General features: G+C 41.4%; 1 protein-coding gene across 1 annotated transcript in view; it reads right to left on the reverse strand.

The window, feature by feature from the left end:
* LOC146577727 (protein NLRC3-like) overlaps positions 1 to 23,962 on the reverse strand; it is a 620,451-nt gene that overhangs the window by 323,688 nt on the left and 272,801 nt on the right. The window contains exons 9-12 of the mRNA XM_085268219.1: positions 17,988 to 18,164; positions 14,614 to 14,790; positions 9,699 to 9,875; positions 1,258 to 1,434 (exon numbers count right to left, since the gene is read on the reverse strand). Of these exons, the coding sequence (XP_085124345.1) occupies positions 1,258 to 1,434; positions 9,699 to 9,875; positions 14,614 to 14,790; positions 17,988 to 18,164 (708 nt within the window). The remainder of the gene's footprint in view (positions 1 to 1,257; positions 1,435 to 9,698; positions 9,876 to 14,613; positions 14,791 to 17,987; positions 18,165 to 23,962) is intronic.

The following is a 23,962-nucleotide window of genomic DNA, read 5'->3' on the forward strand; positions in this document are numbered from 1 at the left end:
TGCTGAGGTCATAGATAATGAGATAAAACATGCTAATGTGTGATGCTGCAGAACCACATCATGTCGACTGAGTAGCTTATGATTTGGCATTATTGCAGGCAAACCAGCATATGAAATGGATGTAACAAATCCAGACTGGGCACCAACACTGCACATGGGGCATGACGACATACCTGTATCAGACTCGGACCGGCACTCAAGGCGTACGCAACGGAAGCGAAAGAGAGCACCCATCGGAGGTAAACAACCCCCCCCCCTCTAAAAACATACTAAATTGCTATCACTGTACACTAATCCGCACATAACTTCCAGATGAATCACACACCTGTCATTGGAATATTGGTGTACATTTACCTTATGTCTAATTTTATCTTACAGGCTTTCGTTATGCAGCTGCAGAGTCTGAAGGTGTGCCCCATGCAGAAGTGATTGATGAAGATCTGACAGAAGACCAACAGCAAAATCACAATGTCATGGAGGCAGTGGACAGCAGTTGTGTTGGACAAGTGGAGGTTGAGGTACCAGCTGCAAATGTGGATATACTGAAGAAATGTAAACCTTTTAAAATGATGACAGATTACAAACTCTCAGCTGTGTCTGTAATCAAACCTCTGTAACTTTGCTTCACTTCAGCAGCATCAGCTCATGTTCACATGTTGATTCATGGTTTGCTTCAGTTTTTGATGGACTGCAGAATATTTTGAAGGTTATCTGCTATAAAAAGCCAGAACAGGAAAATCTGCTTCATGTGTTTCTGTTTGATCCTCAGTGACTTTGACACAAAGGCCTCTGCTGTGATGATCACACCTCTGATCAAGTCTCACAGTGTCAGCTTTGTTTTTATACATATGGATATGTGCTGATAAATGATCAGAGTTATAATATTTCCCACTGTCTGCTGTGTGCCGTGACCTTTGACCTGCTAAAGACAGTCAGCTGTGGATTATTCATTGTTGTGTCTGATACTTAGAACTGTGAGGAAGAACACTACACAGTTAATCAGGGTCCCCTCTCTCTGAATCAGGAAAGGTGGGCAGGCCGCGTGTGGGCCGCGGGCCATACGTTGAGTCTCACTGTTTGAAATGTGAACATTGTTCTGCTGCAGTCAATGGACTAAACCAGAGAAGAAGAAAACAGACTTTACCATGAAGATCCTCAGTGTGGATCAGTATAATATCAGCCTGATGTCTGCAGTTTAGTGTCAGCACAACTTTCACATCATATTCATCTCAGCACAACTAAAACATGCTGACTGACCTCAGAGTTTCAAGTCCACATCCTGGACTCTCCAGGAAACCACACAGATGCTTCACTCCTGAATCCTGCAGCTTGTTGTTGAAGCTCAGGTGCAGCTGTCTCAGATGGGAGGGGTTGGACTTCAGTGCTGCTGCCAGATAATCACAGCTGATCTCTGACAAACCACAGCCCCTCAATCTGTATAAAGAATGAAAGATGTAAGTTTATTAGACAAAGTGTGAGCTTGAAATCATTCAGTGTTTCATCATCTGTTCAGAGCTGAAGAAGGTTCAGAATGTAGAAGTTTAGAAAATGGAAACTCCAAACAGCTGAAGCCAACAGGAAGCAGCTTCAAACAAACACAACAAGAGAAAAAACTCTGAATGTTTCACATTAAAGTCGTACATTTATCATAAAAACAGGACAAAGACTTGAAAAAGTCGTGTTTTTCCTTCCAGGAACCACAAGGCTTCACTTTTAAAGGTGAAGTGTGAAAGAAATGGACATATTTGAAGTCCAACACCTTTTTCCAGTCACATTATTAAAGCAGACAAACTACAAGCTCATTTTCATTCCAACAAGTCATCTTCTGACCTGGACTAACAACACTGGTCTCTATGTGCAGCTGGCTGTGAGACCAGTGCTCAGGGACCGTCTACAAAGTGCAACACTGAAAGAACATCGCACACTAGCTGTGTCCCAAAACGTCGGCTGCATCCTTCAGAGGACCCGGTATTCGTGGTCTACGTGGGCCGGGTCCTTCAAAGACCGAAAAGGCTGGAAGTGCGAGGCTGTGAAATGGGACGGTCTCGCCTTCAGATTTGCGTCACCGCTGTGTTGGTGGAGTTTAATAAACTCGGCCGTCTGCTCCTTGCTATCTAAAATATAACAGGACACTGGCGTAAATTCTCGACCGTCTCACACTTCTGTTTAATCAGTTTCCTGTTTAACGTTTATTCAGCTGTGTGAAAATCCCGGAGGAACTTTGATCTCAGCCAAACCGATTTACTCCGGAACAAATAAAACACAGAAAAAAGGCAAACAATTACATTTTTAAGTTATCCGAGTGACTTATATATCATGTTTCACCTGAGTAGCGAAAGAGCGGGGTCTGAAAACGATGAAGCCGGGCGTCCGCTGCTCTCGCCGGCTGGAGTGACCATTGAACCCCCCGGCTTGCTAGCGAGCGGGTGGGGAACAGACGTCTCCGAAAACGTCGGCACACTTTTGCAAATATGTGATGTCTTGATAAACCAAGCAGATATTTGAAGTTTACACAGCTACTTTCTCGCCTGAAAATATGTTAAAAGTTTATTTTGTGACCCAGAAAGATTAATAAGAGTAATTTGAAAACTTAGTAGCTGCCGCCATTGTTGGCAGCTGAAATTTGGCTGGGCCGCGCTATGAATTCTGGGATATGGTGGGCCACGAAGGACACACCCGACGAATCCTTCAAATTCGGGGAAATGAAGGACGCATTTGTCGGGCACATTTGAAGGAGTCGACAAATACGGACAGCCTTCATCGCCTGGCTGTGACGTAATCGGCCTTCAAATGCAGCCTCTGGAGGATGCAGCCGACGTTTTGGGACACAGCTACTAATTTGCTTCCATCATCCAACCTGAAGAGGAAACAGAGACGCCTCCCCTTCAAAGTAAAAGCTGCTCCTTTTGGACACAGTATCAAAGAAAGTCTACAGTATAACATAGAAAAGACAGAACAAAGTTTTGGTTGTTTTTAAATTGTGCAGAAATGAAACTACACTAAGCTCAATTATGTGACAGACATTTCATCCCATGTCAGTTTGGCCTCATCCTGGGCCGGATTATCCAGCACACACTCTGACCACAGGTCCATGTTGATTAGGATGAGCTGCTGGCTAATCTGGAGGCTGTAGCAGCAGCTCACAGTCACAGTGGGTTTCCACTCATGAAAAAGCTCTGGCTGCTTCATTTCTCATCTCATATCAGAGACTTTAATGCTTCACTGAAGCTGTACTGTGATGCTTCCATATTCCAGTGAGGCCTCCATAATGATTTCAGCTGTTCTGTACACACACTGTGTGCCCTGTATGGCTCAAAGTCTCTGCAGCCTGTTTTTATCTGCTATCATCAGATCTTCATCATCCTCATTCACATCCCTCACACACTCTACAGCCTCATCAGCACTGACTTCATCTTCACTGACTGATGGAGCACAACATGAACCTGTGGAGGCTGAAACACTGTCCTGTCAAACATCTCCCCGTCACCACTCCACTTCTGTCAGCCTTTAAATGAACCCTGCTCAAGTCTGTCACTTCTGTTTGGAGCCAAAAGAGGTTAAAGATTATGCCACTACATTCTTGTCTAGAAAATATTAAAGTGTATTTGGTGACACACAAAAAAGGGTAAAAGTATAGTTTGGGTCCACACATGTCCAAACCCTGGTGTGTAGGCCTACTTAGTATTGAGAAAAGCCCACTAAAAGAACGCCCACCAGACCAAAGCAATGGTTTTGACTTGATCAGCATTAACCCCGCCCCCTGACTTTGATGGGTGAAGCTGACAAATAAAATGTATTTATGAACAGCGATGCAGGGCCAGGAGTAGCAACGTGAATTAAATAAATACATCATTAAATAATTCATTAAATGTGTCAGTAAAATAATTAAAATAGAAAACAAACCAACAAAATATGTAATTAACTAATTTGAATTGTACATAAATACTTAATGAATTATTTTAAATGAAATTAACCGATAATTCATTGTGATTTTGTTTTGTGTTTTGATGAGCTAATAATCAGCTCTCTTTTTCTCATTGTTGTTCTAAGCCGCTTATCCAAAGGTAAGGCACTACCTGTTGAATTATTTCCAAAGTGTGCCAAATTGGACATTACAAATTAAAGTCTACTCACTGAAATTACTGGGGAATGTCTGCCTTGATTTTGATGAGAATCTCATGACAGTACTGAGGATTTAATGCAGTTGGACTGCTAAAAATGATTGAATGCGGTTGGACCGCTAAAGGATTTAATACGGTTGGACCGTGGAAAGCAGTTGGACTGCTGAGTGATTTTAGTATATTAGGGAATTTGGTTATTGTTTGGGGTTGAGCCCGTATTGGTTATAAGGTTGGACCTGCTTCAGTCTTACACTTTTTTGGCTGTTTTACTGTTGTTCCAAAGTATTATAAATTATTCAAGAACGTCAGTTGGACTGATAGGAAGCGCAGTGCTCAGAGGTAACGCTTGCCAATGCCAAGGACGCTTAGGCATTGTCCTCGAAGAGGGATAGTCAGTTGGTCACTGTGGAGCTTGGGGCACTCCAGAATAACTAGGAGTTAGAGTCTCCTTACCGTTTGGAACGGTAGTCTGCGCTTTTTTGGCCAGCAGAAGTTGGACTTCGGGCGTGTAACTTTAACTTAAAACTTCGGGGTAAGCCTTGGCTGTGAAATGCCAAAAATAGAGCTTCAGGCAAAGTTTGGGTTGGTTGACGCTTTTAAATTGAGTTAGGGATTTTAGAGATGAGGCCAGAAACTGTTGGACAGATACTGGTTAATTGATCACAAAAAAGTTGGACTTTATCGGTTGGACCGTTAACTTAAATTTGTCGAAATTGTTTAGGCGCTAAAGCTGACAGATGTGACAGTGGTTGTAAATATAAGACGTCTTTGTAATATAAAATAAGAGATCTCTGTGTGAAAGGAGTCTGAGGCAGTGCTGGAGCTATTTTTAGACTGTGTGTGTGTGAGTGTGAAAATGCAAATTAGTCAGCAGTGAACTGTTTAAACCACAGTTGGTTTTACAAATACTGCTGCAAACATTGTTGAGTGTGTGTTTAAGACGCCATTTATGTTCATTAGAGGGCTATAAATAAAGTTTTGAGTTGCCGTAGTGGATGTATAGTAATTGACTGAGTTTTGATATATAAATATAGTGAGTGCACTGTATATATTTAAGACTAACATATTACTTTTAGGAGTAACCTCTCATCAGCAATAAATGCTGGTGTGTTTTATTTTTTCTATTCTATGTGTGTGCTGTGAGAATTAATAGAGGTTTCAATTGTTTTCTTTGACTTGCTCTTTCTGATTATGAAAGGCATGTCTGAAATACTCTTAGGAAAGCGTGTTGTGAGTATATTCCTCAACTCTTGTCACAGTTTAAGTGTGTGAATGCTGTGAGTAGCAGGTTTTGAGTGATTGGGTGTGATTTGTACAAAATAATAAATAATAATAACACTATGAAAGTTGATAGTAGAGTGAGTGCAGAAGTGGAAGTGTGAGAGAAAAGGCGGTGTGTGTGTGAGACGATCTGACAAACGCAAAGAATTTAGTATATTTAGAAGTGTGTGCGTGAAATAAGGGTGAATTGTTTTAGATCAAGACTTAGTAAAACAAGAGTTTTATTAGCCTGTAAAAAAAACAAAACAGGAGAGATAGAAACAGAAAATATGGTTCTGAGCAGCTGCAAGGTTGACAGGAAATGGTGTGTGTGACAGGAACTTTGCATGCCCATAAAAGGAACTGACTGTGACAAGTGAGCACACAGAGAGAGAAACATACGAGTTAAACTCCAGGCAGATGAAGCAAATGGAGGTTTTAAGAAAAGAAATGAAAAGGATATTAATTGTATGCTTTAGTGTGTCAATACAGGTGGACTTCTTTCAACCTAGAATCTTGAGTACAAAACCATTGATTAACAGAATTGGGAGGAAAACAGGCCAGATTTTGGCTTAAAATTTTACAGCTTGACCTCCCACTTGTCCCGATCCTGAGAAGAAGCTCATAGGACAGTTAATCTCCTGATGAAGACCGACAGAACATCGTGGACTTCAAGAATTAACAGCAGGCAAAAGACAGTGCAACTGAAACTACACTGACGATACCAGCAGCAGCATGGAAGAAAAGCACGTGATGGAAAATGCACGGTGAACTGCAGGCTGGTAAGAACAGTGTGACATAACTGTTTAAAGACACTGAATGGGATATTTTGCCAGGCTGGGATTTAATCTAAAAGGAAAATACTGAAAAGAGCAACGGAGAAGAAACAGAGAAGAAACAGACTGTGTTTGCTGGGGATCACAAGACAACAAAGGACACTAAGAGAAGGGCACAGGGGCCAGTGGGAAGGTGAAGCCCAGACGAGTTCGACTGCGAGAATAGAGGGTACAATTGGGTTGAAACTGAAGCCGGAACTCAGGATGGTTTAGGGATGTCCACGTCACAAACAAAGAGGTAAACAAAAAGAAGGTAAAATAAAGAGAGAAAATAACTGACAATTACATTAATGAATAGAAGACACACATACAGATATTACATAGATTTATTTTTAGGATAAAGGGGAGAGCTTATACGTAGAAATGACTTTTTATACATATTGCATTTTGTGCCTTTAAGGGAGTTGTGGCTCAATTCGTCTCTTGTGGGTCACGAGCCTTTGGCTAGCACTATGATTAGCCAATCTACTGTGAGGATGATATGAGTTATTGAAGGATTGCACACGCTTACAGACACAGAGTCCATAAACACACATGACAGTATTGATTCCAGGCAAAAGGCCTCAAATTAATTTAGCGTTTAACTGAACTTGAGCTGGCCCTGTAACAAGTGACAGAAAAGAGGAACTGAATAGGAGTTTCTTGCTTTAGAGAAGGACCAAAGGAAGGAAAGCATATATTTTGGTTAAGTCTGATAAACTAGAATGAGAAGGTATTGTTACATCAAAGGAGCAAGATGAAATAAAAAGGCTGTACCAAAAACAGGCTATAACATAGGAAATGTGAGTTTTAAAATGAAGTTAGTGTTAACACACAGGAGTTGTTTCAAGGCAGCGTTTAGCTATGATAAAATGTATGCAGGAGTAATTGCTTATATGTTTAAACTTAATTGATTAAAGTGGTTGTTTTTTTTTGGATCTTTTAGTAGAATAGGCGCTTATAATGATTTTCTTGTGAAAGGAGATTCTAGGTCAGAGTGGAGGCCTTGCAGCAGCGAGAGTTCTGTGTACAGGATGTTGATGATTAGATAAGGCAAGCGACAGGAAACGCATGCAGGGACGTGAAAGCAGCGTTTTAAGAGTTTTAAAATGATGAGTAACGTTGAAGAATATATATAAATACAAGTCAATAAGTCAAGAAGATAATTAGGATCAGGCTTTTGATTAAAGAGTCCCAAAGATGATAAGTTAGGGAGGTGCAGGAAAAGGTGTTTGGTTTGCTTTACAGAAGATCTCGGCGACCACAGGGGGGTGAGGATCCTGGAGGCCCGAGGCATGATGGACCACAAGAGAGGGACGCAGAAAAAACCTAATCTTACGCATGGAGTGTTCTCGAGGGGGAGCTGGTGTTTATTACTGGACCACTTAGATGACATGAGGTTGTCTGATTTGCTGAGCCAGAGGACGGCTAGAGAGGGTCAGAGCGGGAGTGGTGACCCCGATGTCCATGATGCCATGGATGGACATGGAAGCAGCTGAGTGGGCCGAGGAGTGACCCAACACAATGTATTGTGACCTCTGGTGTTCCAGAGGTCGAGAGAGGGAGTATTGAGATTGGAGAGATATTTTGCTGCTATTGTTAAAGGCTCATGTTCTCACTTAGATCATCGATTTCTACTTGCATTTCTTTCTGGGAAAAATGGGGATTACTTTGGAAACAGGAAGTATTTTCCCCAATAAGCAGCCCTGGATTAGTAAATCACTCCAACATGTTCTCAGGCAGAAGAAGCTGTCTTGTTATGAGGGAGAGAAGAAAAAGATTGAGGCACAGAAACTTGTTGAAAGAGAGATAAAGCAGCTAAAATCAGGTGTAAAAGTAAAGCAGAGGATGAGCTGAATAAAGGACACTCAAGGCTGGCTTGGAAAGGAATGAAGTCCATGGTGGGGATGCAGAACAAGGAGCAAAGATGAATGTGATGCTGAATCAGCAGAAGACTTGGACTCATTTGATTCCAGCTTTGATATCATTGATTTCAATGAAGAGCTTTGTGATTGTAGCAAAGGGCTGGTAGCTCTGAGAGTCCCACTGATGAGGTGTTTGTGTGGAAATCTCTTAGTGGGAGCAAAGAGAGAAAAAGCCCTGGTCCTGATGCTGTGGGAGGGAAATGATTGAAGTGTGCTGTGAGGAACTGACTGGGAGATCTTCACACATTTTCCAGTCCTCCTTGGAACAACAGGAAATTCCCAGCATATGGAAACAAAGGTTAAGTGTCCTATGGCACTCAGTGATGATGGTGCTGTGGCCCCACCACCTCCACCTCTTTGTAAAGGAACTAACTGTCATCTGAAGCTTCAAGTGGAACTAAGACTTCCTCCACTAGGTGGCAGTGTCTGATGAGAAAGTGTTAGTGGAGCTGGCCTGGAGTCAGAAACAGGAAGATGCAGGATTTGGGCTGAAATGGGGAAAAGTGGTTCGCACTAGTGCCTTAAAGCAAGAAGGTTGTAGGTTGAAGCTTGTTGGCCTTTCTGTGGAGGTTGGATGTTCTCCCACAGTCCAATGAAATGCTGCTTAGGTTCATTGGTGCTTCTAAATTGGCTGTAGGTGTGGATGTGAGAGAGTGCTTCTCTGTCTCTCTCTGTTGGCCCTGTGATGGACTGCTCACCTGTGCAGGTGGACCACGCCTCTTGCCCTATGACAGCTAGGGCACAGGCTGCAGCCCTGTGAGCCTAAGCTGAATAAACAGTTAGCAAAATTGATCCATAGATGGCCTGAAATCCCCCAGTTAGCAGTTTGGTAGATAGCTATGACATGCTAATCCCATCCAGCAGCTGTATTCTACCTGTAAGCTGATCCCTGCTGAGCCAAAGCACTTTTTCATATACAAATTACAACCTTTAATAGAAACCTATTGGTCAGCATCTTATTAGCCTGCTGTTAGCTTCATTCCACAGAAAACTGAGAGAAACTAACAGAGTTGATAAAGAATAAAGAGAAATGTGCTGATTTAAAGCCTTTGAAGTGCTTCAGATGATCTCTGTCCACTTCTGTCCACTCATTCATTCATGTAAGCTTTCTAATGCAGCTTTGATCTTCACAGTCTGCTTCATGAAACTCATTCTAACCCTGAATGTCAGAGTGTTCCTCCTTCTCTTTCCCATCATTCATGCTGGCAGTGGAGGAGATTTGGATGTTGGACTGTGTTTTGGATGATGTGTGTATGTTTGTGTTGGACTGCTGTCTGTAAAGCAAACGCACATTTTGCTTTGGATTTCAGTGTCAGACAGACTTTAAGGTGGAGTGAAGAGTTGGAGAGTTTCACAGTGAATTATCCAGTGGAGGATTTTTCTTCTTCTTTGAAGGTTTGAAATGTGAACATTGTTCTGCTGCAGTCAATGGACTAAACCAGAGAAGAAGAAAACAGACTTTACCATGAAGATCCTCAGTGTGGATCAGTATAATATCAGCCTGATGTCTGCAGTTTAGTGTCAGCACAACTTTCACATCATATTCATCTCAGCACAACTAAAACATGCTGACTGACCTCAGAGTTTCAAGTCCACATCCTGGACTCTCCAGGAAACCACACAGATGCTTCACTCCTGAATCCTGCAGCTTGTTGTTCCTGCTCAGGTCCAGCTCTCTCAGATGGGAGGGGTTGGACTTCAGTGCTGCTGCCAGATAATCACAGCTGATCTCTGACAAACCACAGTCCCTCAATCTGTATAAAGAATGAAAGATGTAAGTTTATTAGACAAAGTGTGAGCTTGAAATCATTCAGTGTTTCATCATCTGTTCAGAGCTGAAGAAGGTTCAGAATGTAGAAGTTTAGAAAATGGAAACTCCAAACAGCTGACAGAGTTCATACGCCTTTGTCAGGGTCAAATTCAAGCAAGACCATGTGAAAATTAAAACACATCATCCTAGGTGAACTTAAACACCTTTGTTCCCCTTTTGTTAAGACATAGAAAAGTACACCACACAAAAATACTGCAAAAGGAAACGGTCGCCTTATATACATAGTGTATAAACTCAAAATGCACATTTCACTTCAAATTAAGATTAAGGCTTTGAACAGATCACATAGTTCAGTTCAACATATAAGACTTTAAGAATGCACAAGCATCTACTTAAAATCTATTTAATTTATCATCCATGATATTATTTTGTACAATTCCAATGTATTTTGTTCATCTCCCTTAAATAAACAGGCAGTCTTAAAGTATGAAATATTCATATACAAACACATATAAATGTGTGTACTGTCTCAGTGGCTGATAGTACCCCACAGGCCTCAGTGTGAGCTTGAAGACATTTATAATGTTTAAGTAGTTTAATGTGCAGGTGCTGACGATAAACACATTTTGAATGAAAGCCGGGGAACTTTGGTAGCACAGAAACAAGTGGCTATTCTTTGTGACTATATGGATCACTCACAATACCATTATTTCACACAAAGGCACCAAATTAATACTCAAAAAAGCTGCAGCAATACACACAAATATAAACAGTACTTGGTGACAACTTTGCTTTTAGCCTTTAACCCTTCTTGACTACTTTTGATGTGGCCTCTATATTTTACCTTTAAAAACAGTTTATCTTGCCAATCTGTTATTTTCTCATTTTGACCAACTGTATCAGCACAATTTATCTAAATTCAGACAAAATTTAAAATACACGTAGAAAGTGATATTTTGACTGTAAAAACCACACACATGTTTAACGAATCATCTTCATAACTTGAAATGCAAATAGAGATTGTACATTTTTAAAAATACGCACACGTTTTGCAAACAACAAAGTTATATGGTACTATTTACCAAAAAATGCAGCCAAGGCTCAGACGTTTTTCATATAATCATTTCAAACTATTTACAGAACAATCAGGTGTCAAACAATAGTTTGTGTCACTCTAACACATATGAGAACAGCACAGGGATAAACCTGCAGGGGCCCGTTCTTCGTACGTCGCTTACTACATCCAAGATCAAATGACACATCCAAGATCAAATCATCGCGCTAACTCTGAGCTCGCTATTCCGGTTCCCCGAACACACCTGTTGTTGACGATTAGTATAGCTGGATGAAGTAATGTGAGATCACTGGGTGGCCCAACAGGGGCTACGCATCGTTAGTAGAAACATTGATCGGCAACCCTTTGATTGGTCGGCGAAAATGTCGAAGGAGCGCGCTCGGTATTCTTCGGCAGCAGAGCAAGAACTCTTGAGTGAGGGATTTTAGGAGTTTCAGAGTCTAATTAAAACGCAAGGGAACACTGCAAAGGCTGCAAAAGCAAGGAGAGAGGGCTGGCAGAAAGTTGCTGACAAATTAAACTCGTAAGTAATTTAATAATAACAATAATAATGGAGTGGATCTATATAGCGCTCTTCAAGGCACCCAAAGCGTTTTACAATGCCACTATTCAGTCACTCTCACATTCACACACTGGTAGCTGTCACAGCTGCCCTGGGACAGAAGCCAGGCTGCCATATCGCGCCATCGGCCCCTCTGGCCAACACCAGTAGGTGGTAGGGTAGATTTATCATATCACACTATATTATCCAATATTATATTACATTATATTATATTACATTATGTTATATTATATCCCCTTTCACATTAGAGCCACAACAGGACCCACTAGAACATGGGAACAAGTAAAAGTGAAATATAAGAATATTCTACAGAATGGTAATATTGATCACTTATATTGCTTTTCGTCTCTTGGACAGAGACCCTGAAATAATCTGTTTGTTTGTTTATAACAGCAACCAAGAAAAGGGGCAGCGCAAAAAAAGACAGGTGGTGGTCCTGCACCCCCTCGTCAACAAGTTGGTTAAGTGAATAATACCCTCACGGGAAAATCGATATCTCTCTATGAGCACACTGTCGCGCTGAGCTAAAGGATCCTGTCTGTCCCGCAATATACGCTGAATTCTGAGGACTCTCCTTATCAATCTTGCACCTTCCGCAATGGGTGGCTCGCGTATACGGACAGGACATGGCTGCAACAGGCTTCCCAAATCCACCTTCGCTTTTATAGCCGTGGTCTCCCATCTTGATTACACGAAGTAAATTGCAATTACTACTCTGAAATATGAATTACATCTGTAATAATCACATACATGTAATAGAATGTTAATAGTACATTTCCCTTTTTTAGGAAATGACCTGTATGTATCTGTGTGACATCAATAAAAGGATCAAGTGCTGCATTATCTTTAGTTACATTGATGTTATTTATTTATGGTGAAACAGTGGTGGAATATCGCTGTTGCTTTCGTATAAATGAAGCGGAAATACCTGAGTGGCCGCGATCTAATCCTGTTTACATAAAGTAAACCTGCTCCCGAGCAGGTTTACGCTTACGGCTCTGTTGCTATGACAGCAAGTCCCGGATGGGCTTCGAAGAACCGAACGATCCAGGATCACGCGAAATCGTCAACAGTCAAATCCGGCTAACTTACTTAGCGAGGTACGAAGAACGGGCCCCAGGTCTGACAGCAGGTGTGTCACTCAGCGTTTACACTGCAATCTGCCTTTGTTGGCTTTAAGGCAGCAACTGTGACGATCACTAGTAGAACTGACACACAAAACAAAACAACAGCTACACACTAAATACACAAGACAACAAACTAACTTGAGACCAAACACGGTAAACGTCACAAATCTCTCACGTATCAAAACTCTCTCTCTCTTTCGCTCACTCGCTCTCTCTTGCCGGTCACTCCTAAAACTTCCCCCTTTTGCTAAACAACCAAATGTCATGTTTCCATATCATTTTTGATTGGTCGACATGGTACATTTTCCCACCTATAGGGCTTTGGAGCGTGATGTCACGGGAGATGGGCCATGCCCCCTTCCGCCATGACAGTAGGCCAGCCAAAGGATACCATTTCAGCTATGGATCGTACGTGTTGTGTTGTCGGTTGCAACGTTAGATCACACGATCGTGAAGGCAAGAAGCTGGATAACGGGCTCTCTTTTCATCGTTTTCCATCCTGGAGGCAACGTGAGGGATCCCATGTATCCGATATTACTAAACAAAGACGTCAGGCTTGGATTGCAGCGGTGAGACGAGCGGATATCGAGTTCTCTGCAATCCCCAGCTTTTTGTTGGTTTGCTCACGGCATTTTCTTTCCGGTGAGTTCTAAATTAATTCATATCACTCTTGAAAGGCTTTTAGTGTGATTTTCAACGTGCTGCGGTCATAGATAATGAGATAAAACATGCTAATGTGTGATGCTGCAGAACCACATCATGTCGACTGAGTAGCTTATGATTTGGCATTATTGCAGGCAAACCAGCATATGAAATGGATGTAACAAATCCAGACTGGGCACCAACACTGCACATGGGGCATGACGACATACCTGTATCAGACTCGGACCGGCACTCAAGGCGTACGCAACGGAAGCGAAAAAGAGCACCCATCGGAGGTAAACAACCCCCCCCCCCTCTAAAAACATACTAAATTGCTATCACTGTACACTAATCCGCACATAACTTCCAGATGAATCACACACCTGTCATTGGAATATTGGTGTACATTTACCTTATGTCTAATTTTATCTTACAGGCTTTCGTTATGCAGCTGCAGAGTCTGAAGGTGTGCCCCGTGCAGAAGTGATTGATGAAGATCTGACAGAAGACCAACAGCAAAATCACAATGTCATGGAGGCAGTGGACAGCAGTTGTGTTGGACAAGTGGAGGTTGAGGTACCAGCTGCAAATGTGGATATACTGAAGAAATGTAAACCTTTTAAAATGATGACAGATTACAAACTCTCAGCTGTGTCTGTAATCAAACCTCTGTAACTTTGCTTCACTTCAGCAGCATCAGCTCATGTTCACATGTTGATTCATGGTTTGCTTCAGTTTTTGATGGACTGCAGAATATTTTGAAGGTTATCTGCTATAAAAAGCCAGAACAGGAAAATCTGCTTCATGTGTTTCTGTTTGATCCTCAGTGACTTTGACACAAAGGCCTCTGCTGTGATGATCACACCTCTGATCAAGTCTCACAGTGTCAGCTTTGTTTTTATACATATGGATATGTGCTGATAAATGATCAGAGTTATAATATTTCCCACTGTCTGCTGTGTGCCGTGACCTTTGACCTGCTAAAGACAGTCAGCTGTGGATTATTCATTGTTGTGTCTGATACTTAGAACTGTGAGGAAGAACACTACACAGTTAATCAGGGTCCCCTCTCTCTGAATCAGGAAAGGTGGGCAGGCCGCGTGTGGGCCGCGGGCCATACGTTGAGTCTCACTGTTTGAAATGTGAACATTGTTCTGCTGCAGTCAATGGACTAAACCAGAGAAGAAGAAAACAGACTTTACCATGAAGATCCTCAGTGTGGATCAGTATAATATCAGCCTGATGTCTGCAGTTTAGTGTCAGCACAACTTTCACATCATATTCATCTCAGCACAACTAAAACATGCTGACTGACCCCAGAGTTTCAAGTCCACATCCTGGACTCTCCAGGAAACCACACAGATGCTTCACTCCTGAATCCTGCAGCTTGTTGTTCAGGCTCAGGTCCAGCTCTCTCAGATGGGAGGGGTTGGACTTCAGTGCTGCTGCCAGATAATCACAGCTGATCTCTGACAAACCACAGCCCCACAATCTGTATAAAGAATGAAAGATGTAAGTTTATTAGACAAAGTGTGAGCTTGAAATCATTCAGTGTTTCATCATCTGTTCAGAGCTGAAGAAGGTTCAGAATGTAGAAGTTTAGAAAATGGAAACTCCAAACAGCTGACAGAGTTCATACGCCTTTGTCAGGGTCAAATTCAAGCAAGACCATGTGAAAATTAAAACACATCATCCTAGGTGAACTTAAACACCTTTGTTCCCCTTTTGTTAAGACATAGAAAAGTACACCACACAAAAATACTGCAAAAGGAAACGGTCGCCTTATATACATAGTGTATAAACTCAAAATGCACATTTCACTTCAAATTAAGATTAAGGCTTTGAACAGATCACATAGTTCAGTTCAACATATAAGACTTTAAGAATGCACAAGCATCTACTTAAAATCTATTTAATTTATCATCCATGATATTATTTTGTACAATTCCAATGTATTTTGTTCATCTCCCTTAAATAAACAGGCAGTCTTAAAGTATGAAATATTCATATACAAACACATATAAATGTGTGTACTGTCTCAGTGGCTGATAGTACCCCACAGGCCTCAGTGTGAGCTTGAAGACATTTATAATGTTTAAGTAGTTTAATGTGCAGGTGCTGACGATAAACACATTTTGAATGAAAGCCGGGGAACTTTGGTAGCACAGAAACAAGTGGCTATTCTTTGTGACTATATGGATCACTCACAATACCATTATTTCACACAAAGGCACCAAATTAATACTCAAAAAAGCTGCAGCAATACACACAAATATAAACAGTACTTGGTGACAACTTTGCTTTTAGCCTTTAACCCTTCTTGACTACTTTTGATGTGGCCTCTATATTTTACCTTTAAAAACAGTTTATCTTGCCAATCTGTTATTTTCTCATTTTGACCAACTGTATCAGCACAATTTATCTAAATTCAGACAAAATTTAAAATACAAGTAGAAAGTGATATTTTGACTGTAAAAACCACACACATGTTTAACGAATCATCTTCATAACTTGAAATGCAAATAGAGATTGTACACTTTTAAAAATACGCACACGTTTTGCAAACAACAAAGTTATATGGTACTATTTACCAAAAAATGCAGCCAAGGCTCAGACGTTTTTCATATAATCATTTCAAACTATTTACAGAACAATCAGGTGTCAAACAATAGTTTGTGTCACTCTAACACATATGAGAACAGCACAGGGATAAACCTGCAGGTCTGACAGCAGGTGTGTCACTCAGCGTTTACACTGCAATCTGCCTTTGTTGGCTTTAAGGCAGCAACTGTGACGATCACTAGTAGAACTGACACACAAAACAAAACAACAGCTACACACTAAATACACAAGACAACAAACTAACTTGAGACCAAACACGGTAAACGTCACAAATCTCTCACGTATCAAAACTCTCTCTCTCTTTCGCTCACTCGCTCTCTCTTGCCGGTCACTCCTAAAACTTCCCCCTTTTGCTAAACAACCAAATGTCATGTTTCCATATCATTTTTGATTGGTCGACATGGTACATTTTCCCACCTATAGGGCTTTGGAGCGTGATGTCACGGGAGATGGGCCATGCCCCCTTCCGCCATGACAGTAGGCCAGCCAAAGGATACCATTTCAGCTATGGATCGTACGTGTTGTGTTGTCGGTTGCAACGTTAGATCACACGATCGTGAAGGCAAGAAGCTGGATAACAGGCTCTCTTTTCATCGTTTTCCATCCTGGAGGCAACGTGAGGGATCCCATGTATCCGATATTACTAAACAAAGACGTCAGGCTTGGATTGCAGCGGTGAGACGAGGGGATATCGAGTTCTCTGCAATCCCCAGCTTTTTGTTGGTTTGCTCACGGCATTTTCTTTCCGGTGAGTTCTAAATTAATTCATATCACTCTTGAAAGGCTTTTAGTGTTATTTTCAACGTGCTGCGGTCATAGATAATGAGATAAAACATGCTAATGTGTGATGCTGCAGAACCACATCATGTCGACTGAGTAGCTTATGATTTGGCATTATTGCAGGCAAACCAGCATATGAAATGGATGTAACAAATCCAGACTGGGCACCAACACTGCACATGGGGCATGACGACATACCTGTATCAGACTCGGACCGGCACTCAAGGCGTACGCAACGGAAGCGAAAAAGAGCACCCATCGGAGGTAAACAACCCCCCCCCCCCCCCTCTAAAAACATACTAAATTGCTATCACTGTACACTAATCCGCACATAACTTCCAGATGAATCACACACCTGTCATTGGAATATTGGTGTACATTTACCTTATGTCTAATTTTATCTTACAGGCTTTCGTTATGCAGCTGCAGAGTCTGAAGGTGTGCCCCGTGCAGAAGTGATTGATGAAGATCTGACAGAAGACCAACAGCAAAATCACAATGTCATGGAGGCAGTGGACAGCAGTTGTGTTGGACAAGTGGAGGTTGAGGTACCAGCTGCAAATGTGGATATACTGAAGAAATGTAAACCTTTTAAAATGATGACAGATTACAAACTCTCAGCTGTGTCTGTAATCAAACCTCTGTAACTTTGCTTCCCTTCAGCAGCATCAGCTCATGTTCACATGTTGATTCATGGTTTGCTTCAGTTTTTGATGGACTGCAGAATATTTTGAAGGTTATCTGCTATAAAAAGCCAGAACAGGAAAATCTGCTTCATGTGTTTCTGTTTGATCCTCAGTGACTTTGACACAAAGGCCTCTGCTGTGATGATCACACCTCTGATCAAGTCTCACAGTGTCAGCTTTGTTTTTATACATATGGTTATGTGCTGATAAATGATCAGAGTTATAATATTTCCCACTGTCTGCTGTGTGCCGTGACCTTTGACCTGCTAAAGACAGTCAGCTGTGGATTATTCATTGTTGTGTCTGATACTTAGAACTGTGAGGAAGAACACTACACAGTTAATCAGGGTCCCCTCTCTCTGAATCAGGGAAGGTGGGCAGGCCGCGTGTGGGCCGCGGGCCATACGTTGAGTCTCACTGTTTGAAATGTGAACATTGTTCTGCTGCAGTCAATGGACTAAACCAGAGAAGAAGAAAACAGACTTTACCATGAAGATCCTCAGTGTGGATCAGTATAATATCAGCCTGATGTCTGCAGTTTAGTGTCAGCACAACTTTCACATCATATTCATCTCAGCACAACTAAAACATGCTGACTGACCTCAGAGTTTCAAGTCCACATCCTGGACTCTCCAGGAAACCACACAGATGCTTCACTCCTGAATCCTGCAGCTTGTTGTTCAGGCTCAGGTCCAGCTCTCTCAGATGGGAGGGGTTGGACTTCAGTGCTGCTGCCAGATAATCACAGCTGATCTCTGACAAACCACAGAGACTCAATCTGTATAAAGAATGAAAGATGTAAGTTTATTAGACAAAGTGTGAGCTTGAAATCATTCAGTGTTTCATCATCTGTTCAGAGCTGAAGAAGGTTCAGAATGTAGAAGTTTAGAAAATGGAAACTCCAAACAGCTGAAGCCAACAGGAAGCAGCTTCAAACAAACACAACAAGAGAAAAAACTCTGAATGTTTCACATTAAAGTCGTACATTTCTCATAAAAACAGGACAAAGACTTGAAAAAGTCGTGTTTTTCCTTCCAGGAACCACAAGGCTTCACTTTTAAAGGTGAAGTGTGAAAGAAATGGACATATTTGAAGTCCAACACCTTTTTCCAGTCACATTATTAAAGCAGACAAACTACAAGCTCATTTTCATTCCAACAAGTCATCTTCTGACCTGGACTAACAACACTGGTCTCTATGTGCAGCTGGCTGTGAGACCAGTGCTCAGGGAGCGTCTACAAAGTGCAACACTGAAAGAACATCACACACTAGCTTTGTCCCAAAACGTCGGCTGCATCCTTCGGAGGACCCGGTATTCGTGGTCTACGTGGGCCGGGTCCTTCAAAGATCGAAAAGGCTGGAAGTGCGAGGCTGTGAAATGGGACGGTCGAGCCTTCAGATTTGCGTCACCGCTGTGTCGGTGGAGTTTAATAAACTCGGCCGTCTGCTCCTTGCTATCTAAAATATAACAGGACACTGGCGTAAATTCTCGACCGTCTCACACTTCTGTTTAATCAGTTTCCTGTTTAACGTTTATTCAGCTGTGTGAAAATCCCGGAGGAACTTTGATCTCAGCCAAACCGATTTACTCCGGAACAAATAAAACACAGAAAAAAGGCAAACAATTACATTTTTAAGTTATCCGGGTGACTTATATATCATGTTTAACCTGAGTAGCGAAAGAGCGGGGTCTGAAAACGATGAAGCCGGGCGTCCGCTGCTCTCGCCGGCTGGAGTGACCATTGAACCCCCCGGCTTGCTAGCGAGCGGGTGGGTAACAGACGTCTCCGAAAACGTCTGCACACTTTTGCAAATATGTGATGTCTTGATAAACCAAGCAGATATTTGAAGTTTACACAGCTACTTTCTCACCTGAAAATATGTTAAAAGTTTATTTTGTGACCCAGAAAGATTAATAAGAGTAATTTGAAAACTTAGTAGCAGCCGCCATTGTTGGCAGCTGAAATTTGGCTGGGCCGCGCTATGAATTCTGGGATATGGTGGGCCACGAAGGACACACCCGACGAATCCTTCAAATTCGGGGAAATGAAGGACGCATTTGTCGGCCACATTTGAAGGAGTCGACAAATACGGACAGCCTTCATCGCCTGGCTGTGATGTAATCGGCCTTCAAATGCAGCCTCTGGAGGATGCAGCCGACGTTTTGGGACACAGCTACTAATTTGCTTCCATCATCCAACCTGAAGAGGAAACAGAGACGCCTCCCCTTCAAAGTAAAAGCTGCTCCTTTTGGACACAGTATCAAAGAAAGTCTACAGTATAACATAGAAAAGACAGAACAAAGTTTTGGTTGTTTTTAAATTGTGCAGAAATGAAACTACACTAAGCTCAATTATGTGACAGACATTTCATCCCATGTCAGTTTGGCCTCATCCTGGGCCGGATTATCCAGCACACACTCTGACCACAGGTCCATGTTGAGCAGGATGAGCTGCTGGCTAATCTGGAGGCTGTAGCAGCAGCTCACAGTCACAGTGGATTTCCACTCATGAAAAAGCTCTGGCTGCTTCATTTCTCATCTCATATCAGAGACTTTAATGCTTCACTGAAGCTGTACTGTGATGCTTCCATATCCCAGTGAGGCCTCCATAATGATTTCAGCTGTTCTGTACACACACTGTGTGCCCTGTATGGCTCAAAGTCTCTGCAGCCTGTTTTTATCTGCTATCATCAGATCTTCATCATCCTCATTCACATCCCTCACACACTCTACAGCCTCATCAGCACTGACTTCATCTTCACTGACTGATGGAGCACAACATGAACCTGTGGAGGCTGAAACACTGTCCTGTCAAACATCTCCCCGTCACCACTCCACTTCTGTCAGCCTTTAAATGAACCCTGCTCAAGTCTGTCACTTCTGTTTGGAGCCAAAAGAGCTTAAAGATTATGCCACTACATTCTTGTCTAGAAAATATTAAAGTGTATTTGGTGACACACAAAAAAGGGTAAAGTTTAAGTATAGTTTGGGTCCACACATGTCCAAACCCTGGTGTGTAGGCCTACTTAGTATTGAGAAAAGCCCACTAAAAGAACGCCCACCAGACCAAAGCAATGGTGTTGACTTGATCAGCATTAACCCCGCCCCCTGACTTTGATGGGTGAAGCTGACAAATAAAATGTATTTATGAACAGCGATGCAGGGCCAGGAGTAGCAACGTGAATTAAATAAATACATCATTAAATAATTCATTAAATGTGTCAGTAAAATAATTAAAATAGAAAACAAACCAACAAAATATGTAATTAACTAATTTGAATTGTACATAAATACTTAATGAATTATTTTAAATGAAATTAACCGATAATTCATTGTGATTTTGTTTTGTGTTTTGATGAGCTAATAATCAGCTCTCTTTTTCTCATTGTTGTTCTAAGCCGCTTATCCAAAGGTAAGGCACTACCTGTTGAATTATTTCCAAAGTGTGCCAAATTGGACATTACAAATTAAAGTCTACTCACTGAAATTACTGGGGAATGTCTGCTTTGATTTTGATGAGAATCTCATGACAGTACTGAGGATTTAATGCAGTTGGACTGCTAAAAATGATTGAATGCGGTTGGACCGCTAAAGGATTTAATACGGTTGGACCGTGGAAAGCAGTTGGACTGCTGAGTGATTTTAGTATATTAGGGAATTTGGTTATTGTTTGGGGTGGAGCCCGTATTGGTTATAAGGTTGGACCTGCTTCAGTCTTACACTTTTTTGGCTGTTTTACTGTTGTTCCAAAGTATTATAAATTATTCAAGAACGTCAGTTGGACTGATAGGAAGCGCAGTGCTCAGAGGTAACGCTTGCCAATGCCAAGGACGCTTAGGCATTGTCCTCGAAGAGGGATAGTCAGTTGGTCACTGTGGAGCTTGGGGCACTCCAGAATAACTAGGAGTTAGAGTCTCCTTACCGTTTGGAACGGTAGTCTGCGCTTTTTTGGCCAGCAGAAGTTGGACTTCGGGCGTGTAACTTTAACTTAAAACTTCGGGGTAAGCCTTGGCTGTGAAATGCCAAAAATAGAGCTTCAGGCAAAGTTTGGGTTGGTTGACGCTTTTAAATTGAGTTAGGGATTTTAGAGATGAGGCCAGAAACTGTTGGACAGATACTGGTTAATTGATCACAAAAAAGTTGGACTTTATCGGTTGGACCGTTAACTTAAATTTGTCGAAATTGTTTAGGCGTTAAAGCTGACAGATGTGACAGTGGTTGTAAATATAAGACGTCTTTGTAATATAAAATAAGAGATCTCTGTGTGAAAGGAGTCTGAGGCAGTGCTGGAGCTATTTTTAGACTGTGTGTGTGTGAGTGTGAAAATGCAAATTAGTCAGCAGTGAACTGTTTAAACCACAGTTGGTTTTACAAATACTGCTGCAAACATTGTTGAGTGTGTGTTTAAGACGCCATTTATGTTCATTAGAGGGCTATAAATAAAGTTTTGAGTTGCCGTAGTGGATGTATAGTAATTGACTGAGTTTTGATATATAAATATAGTGAGTGCACTGTATATATTTAAGACTAACATATTACTTTTAGGAGTAACCTCTCATCAGCAATAAATGCTGGTGTGTTTTATTTTTTCTATTCTATGTGTGTGCTGTGAGAATTAATAGAGGTTTCAATTGTTTTCTTTGACTTGCTCTTTCTGATTATGAAAGGCATGTCTGAAATACTCTTAGGAAAGCGTGTTGTGAGTATATTCCTCAACTCTTGTCACAGTTTAAGTGTGTGAATGCTGCGAGTAGCAGGCTTTGAGTGATTGGGTGTGATTTGTACAAAATAATAAATAATAATAACACTATGAAAGTTGATAGTAGAGTGAGTGCAGAAGTGGAAGTGTGAGAGAAAAGGCGGTGTGTGTGTGAGACGATCTGACAAACGCAAAGAATTTAGTATATTTAGAAGTGTGTGCGTGAAATAAGGGTGAATTGTTTTAGATCAAGACTTAGTAAAACAAGAGTTTTATTAGCCTGTAAAAAAAACAAAACAGGAGAGATAGAAACAGAAAATATGGTTCTGAGCAGCTGCAAGGTTGACAGGAAATGGTGTGTGTGACAGGAACTTTGCATGCCCATAAAAGGAACTGACTGTGACAAGTGAGCACACAGAGAGAGAAACATACGAGTTAAACTCCAGGCAGATGAAGCAAATGGAGGTTTTAAGAAAAGAAATGAAAAGGATATTAATTGTATGCTTTAGTGTGTCAATACAGGTGGACTTCTTTCAACCTAGAATCTTGAGTACAAAACCATTGATTAACAGAATTGGGAGGAAAACAGGCCAGATTTTGGCTTAAAATTTTACAGCTTGACCTCCCACTTGTCCCGATCCTGAGAAGAAGCTCATAGGACAGTTAATCTCCTGATGAAGACCGACAGAACATCGTGGACTTCAAGAATTAACAGCAGGCAAAAGACAGTGCAACTGAAACTACACTGACGATACCAGCAGCAGCATGGAAGAAAAGCACGTGATGGAAAATGCACGGTGAACTGCAGGCTGGTAAGAACAGTGTGACATAACTGTTTAAAGACACTGAATGGGATATTTTGCCAGGCTGGGATTTAATCTAAAAGGAAAATACTGAAAAGAGCAACGGAGAAGAAACAGAGAAGAAACAGACTGTGTTTGCTGGGGATCACAAGACATCAAAGGACACTAAGAGAAGGGCACAGGGGCCAGTGGGAAGGTGAAGCCCAGACGAGTTCGACTGCGAGAATAGAGGGTACAATTGGGTTGAAATTGAAGCCGGAACTCAGGATGGTTTAGGGATGTCCACGTCACAAACAAAGAGGTAAACAAAAAGAAGGTAAAATAAAGAGAGAAAATAACTGACAATTACATTAATGAATAGAAGACACACATACAGATATTACATAGATTTATTTTTAGGATAAAGGGGAGAGCTTATACGTAGAAATGACTTTTTATACATATTGCATTTTGTGCCTTTAAGGGAGTTGTGGCTCAATTCGTCTCTTGTGGGTCACAAGCCTTTGGCTAGCGCTATGATTAGCCAATCTACTGTGAGGATGATATGAGTTATTGAAGGATTGCACACGCTTACAGACACAGAGTCCATAAACACACATGACAGTATTGATTCCAGGCAAAAGGCCTCAAATTAATTTAGTGTTTAACTGAACTTGAGCTGGCCCTGTAATAAGTGACAGAAAAGAGGAACTGAATAGGAGTTTCTTGCTTTAGAGAAGGACCAAAGGAAGGAAAGCATATATTTTGGTTAAGTCTGATAAACTAGAATGAGAAGGTATTGTTACATCAAAGGAGCAAGATGAAATAAAAAGGCTGTACCAAAAACAGGTTATAACATAAGAAATGTGAGTTTTAAAATGAAGTTAGTGTTAACACACAGGAGTTGTTTCAAGGCAGCGTTTAGCTATGATAAAATGTATGCAGGAGTAATTGCTTATATGTTTAAACTTAATTGATTAAAGTGGTTGTTTTTTTTGGATCTTTTAGTAGAATAGGCGCTTATAATGATTTTCTTGTGAAAGGAGATTCTAGGTCAGAGTGGAGGCCTTGCAGCAGCGAGACTTCTGTGTACA

The sequence above is a fragment of the Mchenga conophoros genome, linkage group LG3, assembly GCF_057382185.1.
Source record: "Mchenga conophoros isolate Kocher_MC1m ecotype Shallow Benthic linkage group LG3, M_conophoros_male_GT1.1, whole genome shotgun sequence".
Classification (NCBI taxonomy): domain Eukaryota; kingdom Metazoa; phylum Chordata; class Actinopteri; order Cichliformes; family Cichlidae; genus Mchenga; species Mchenga conophoros.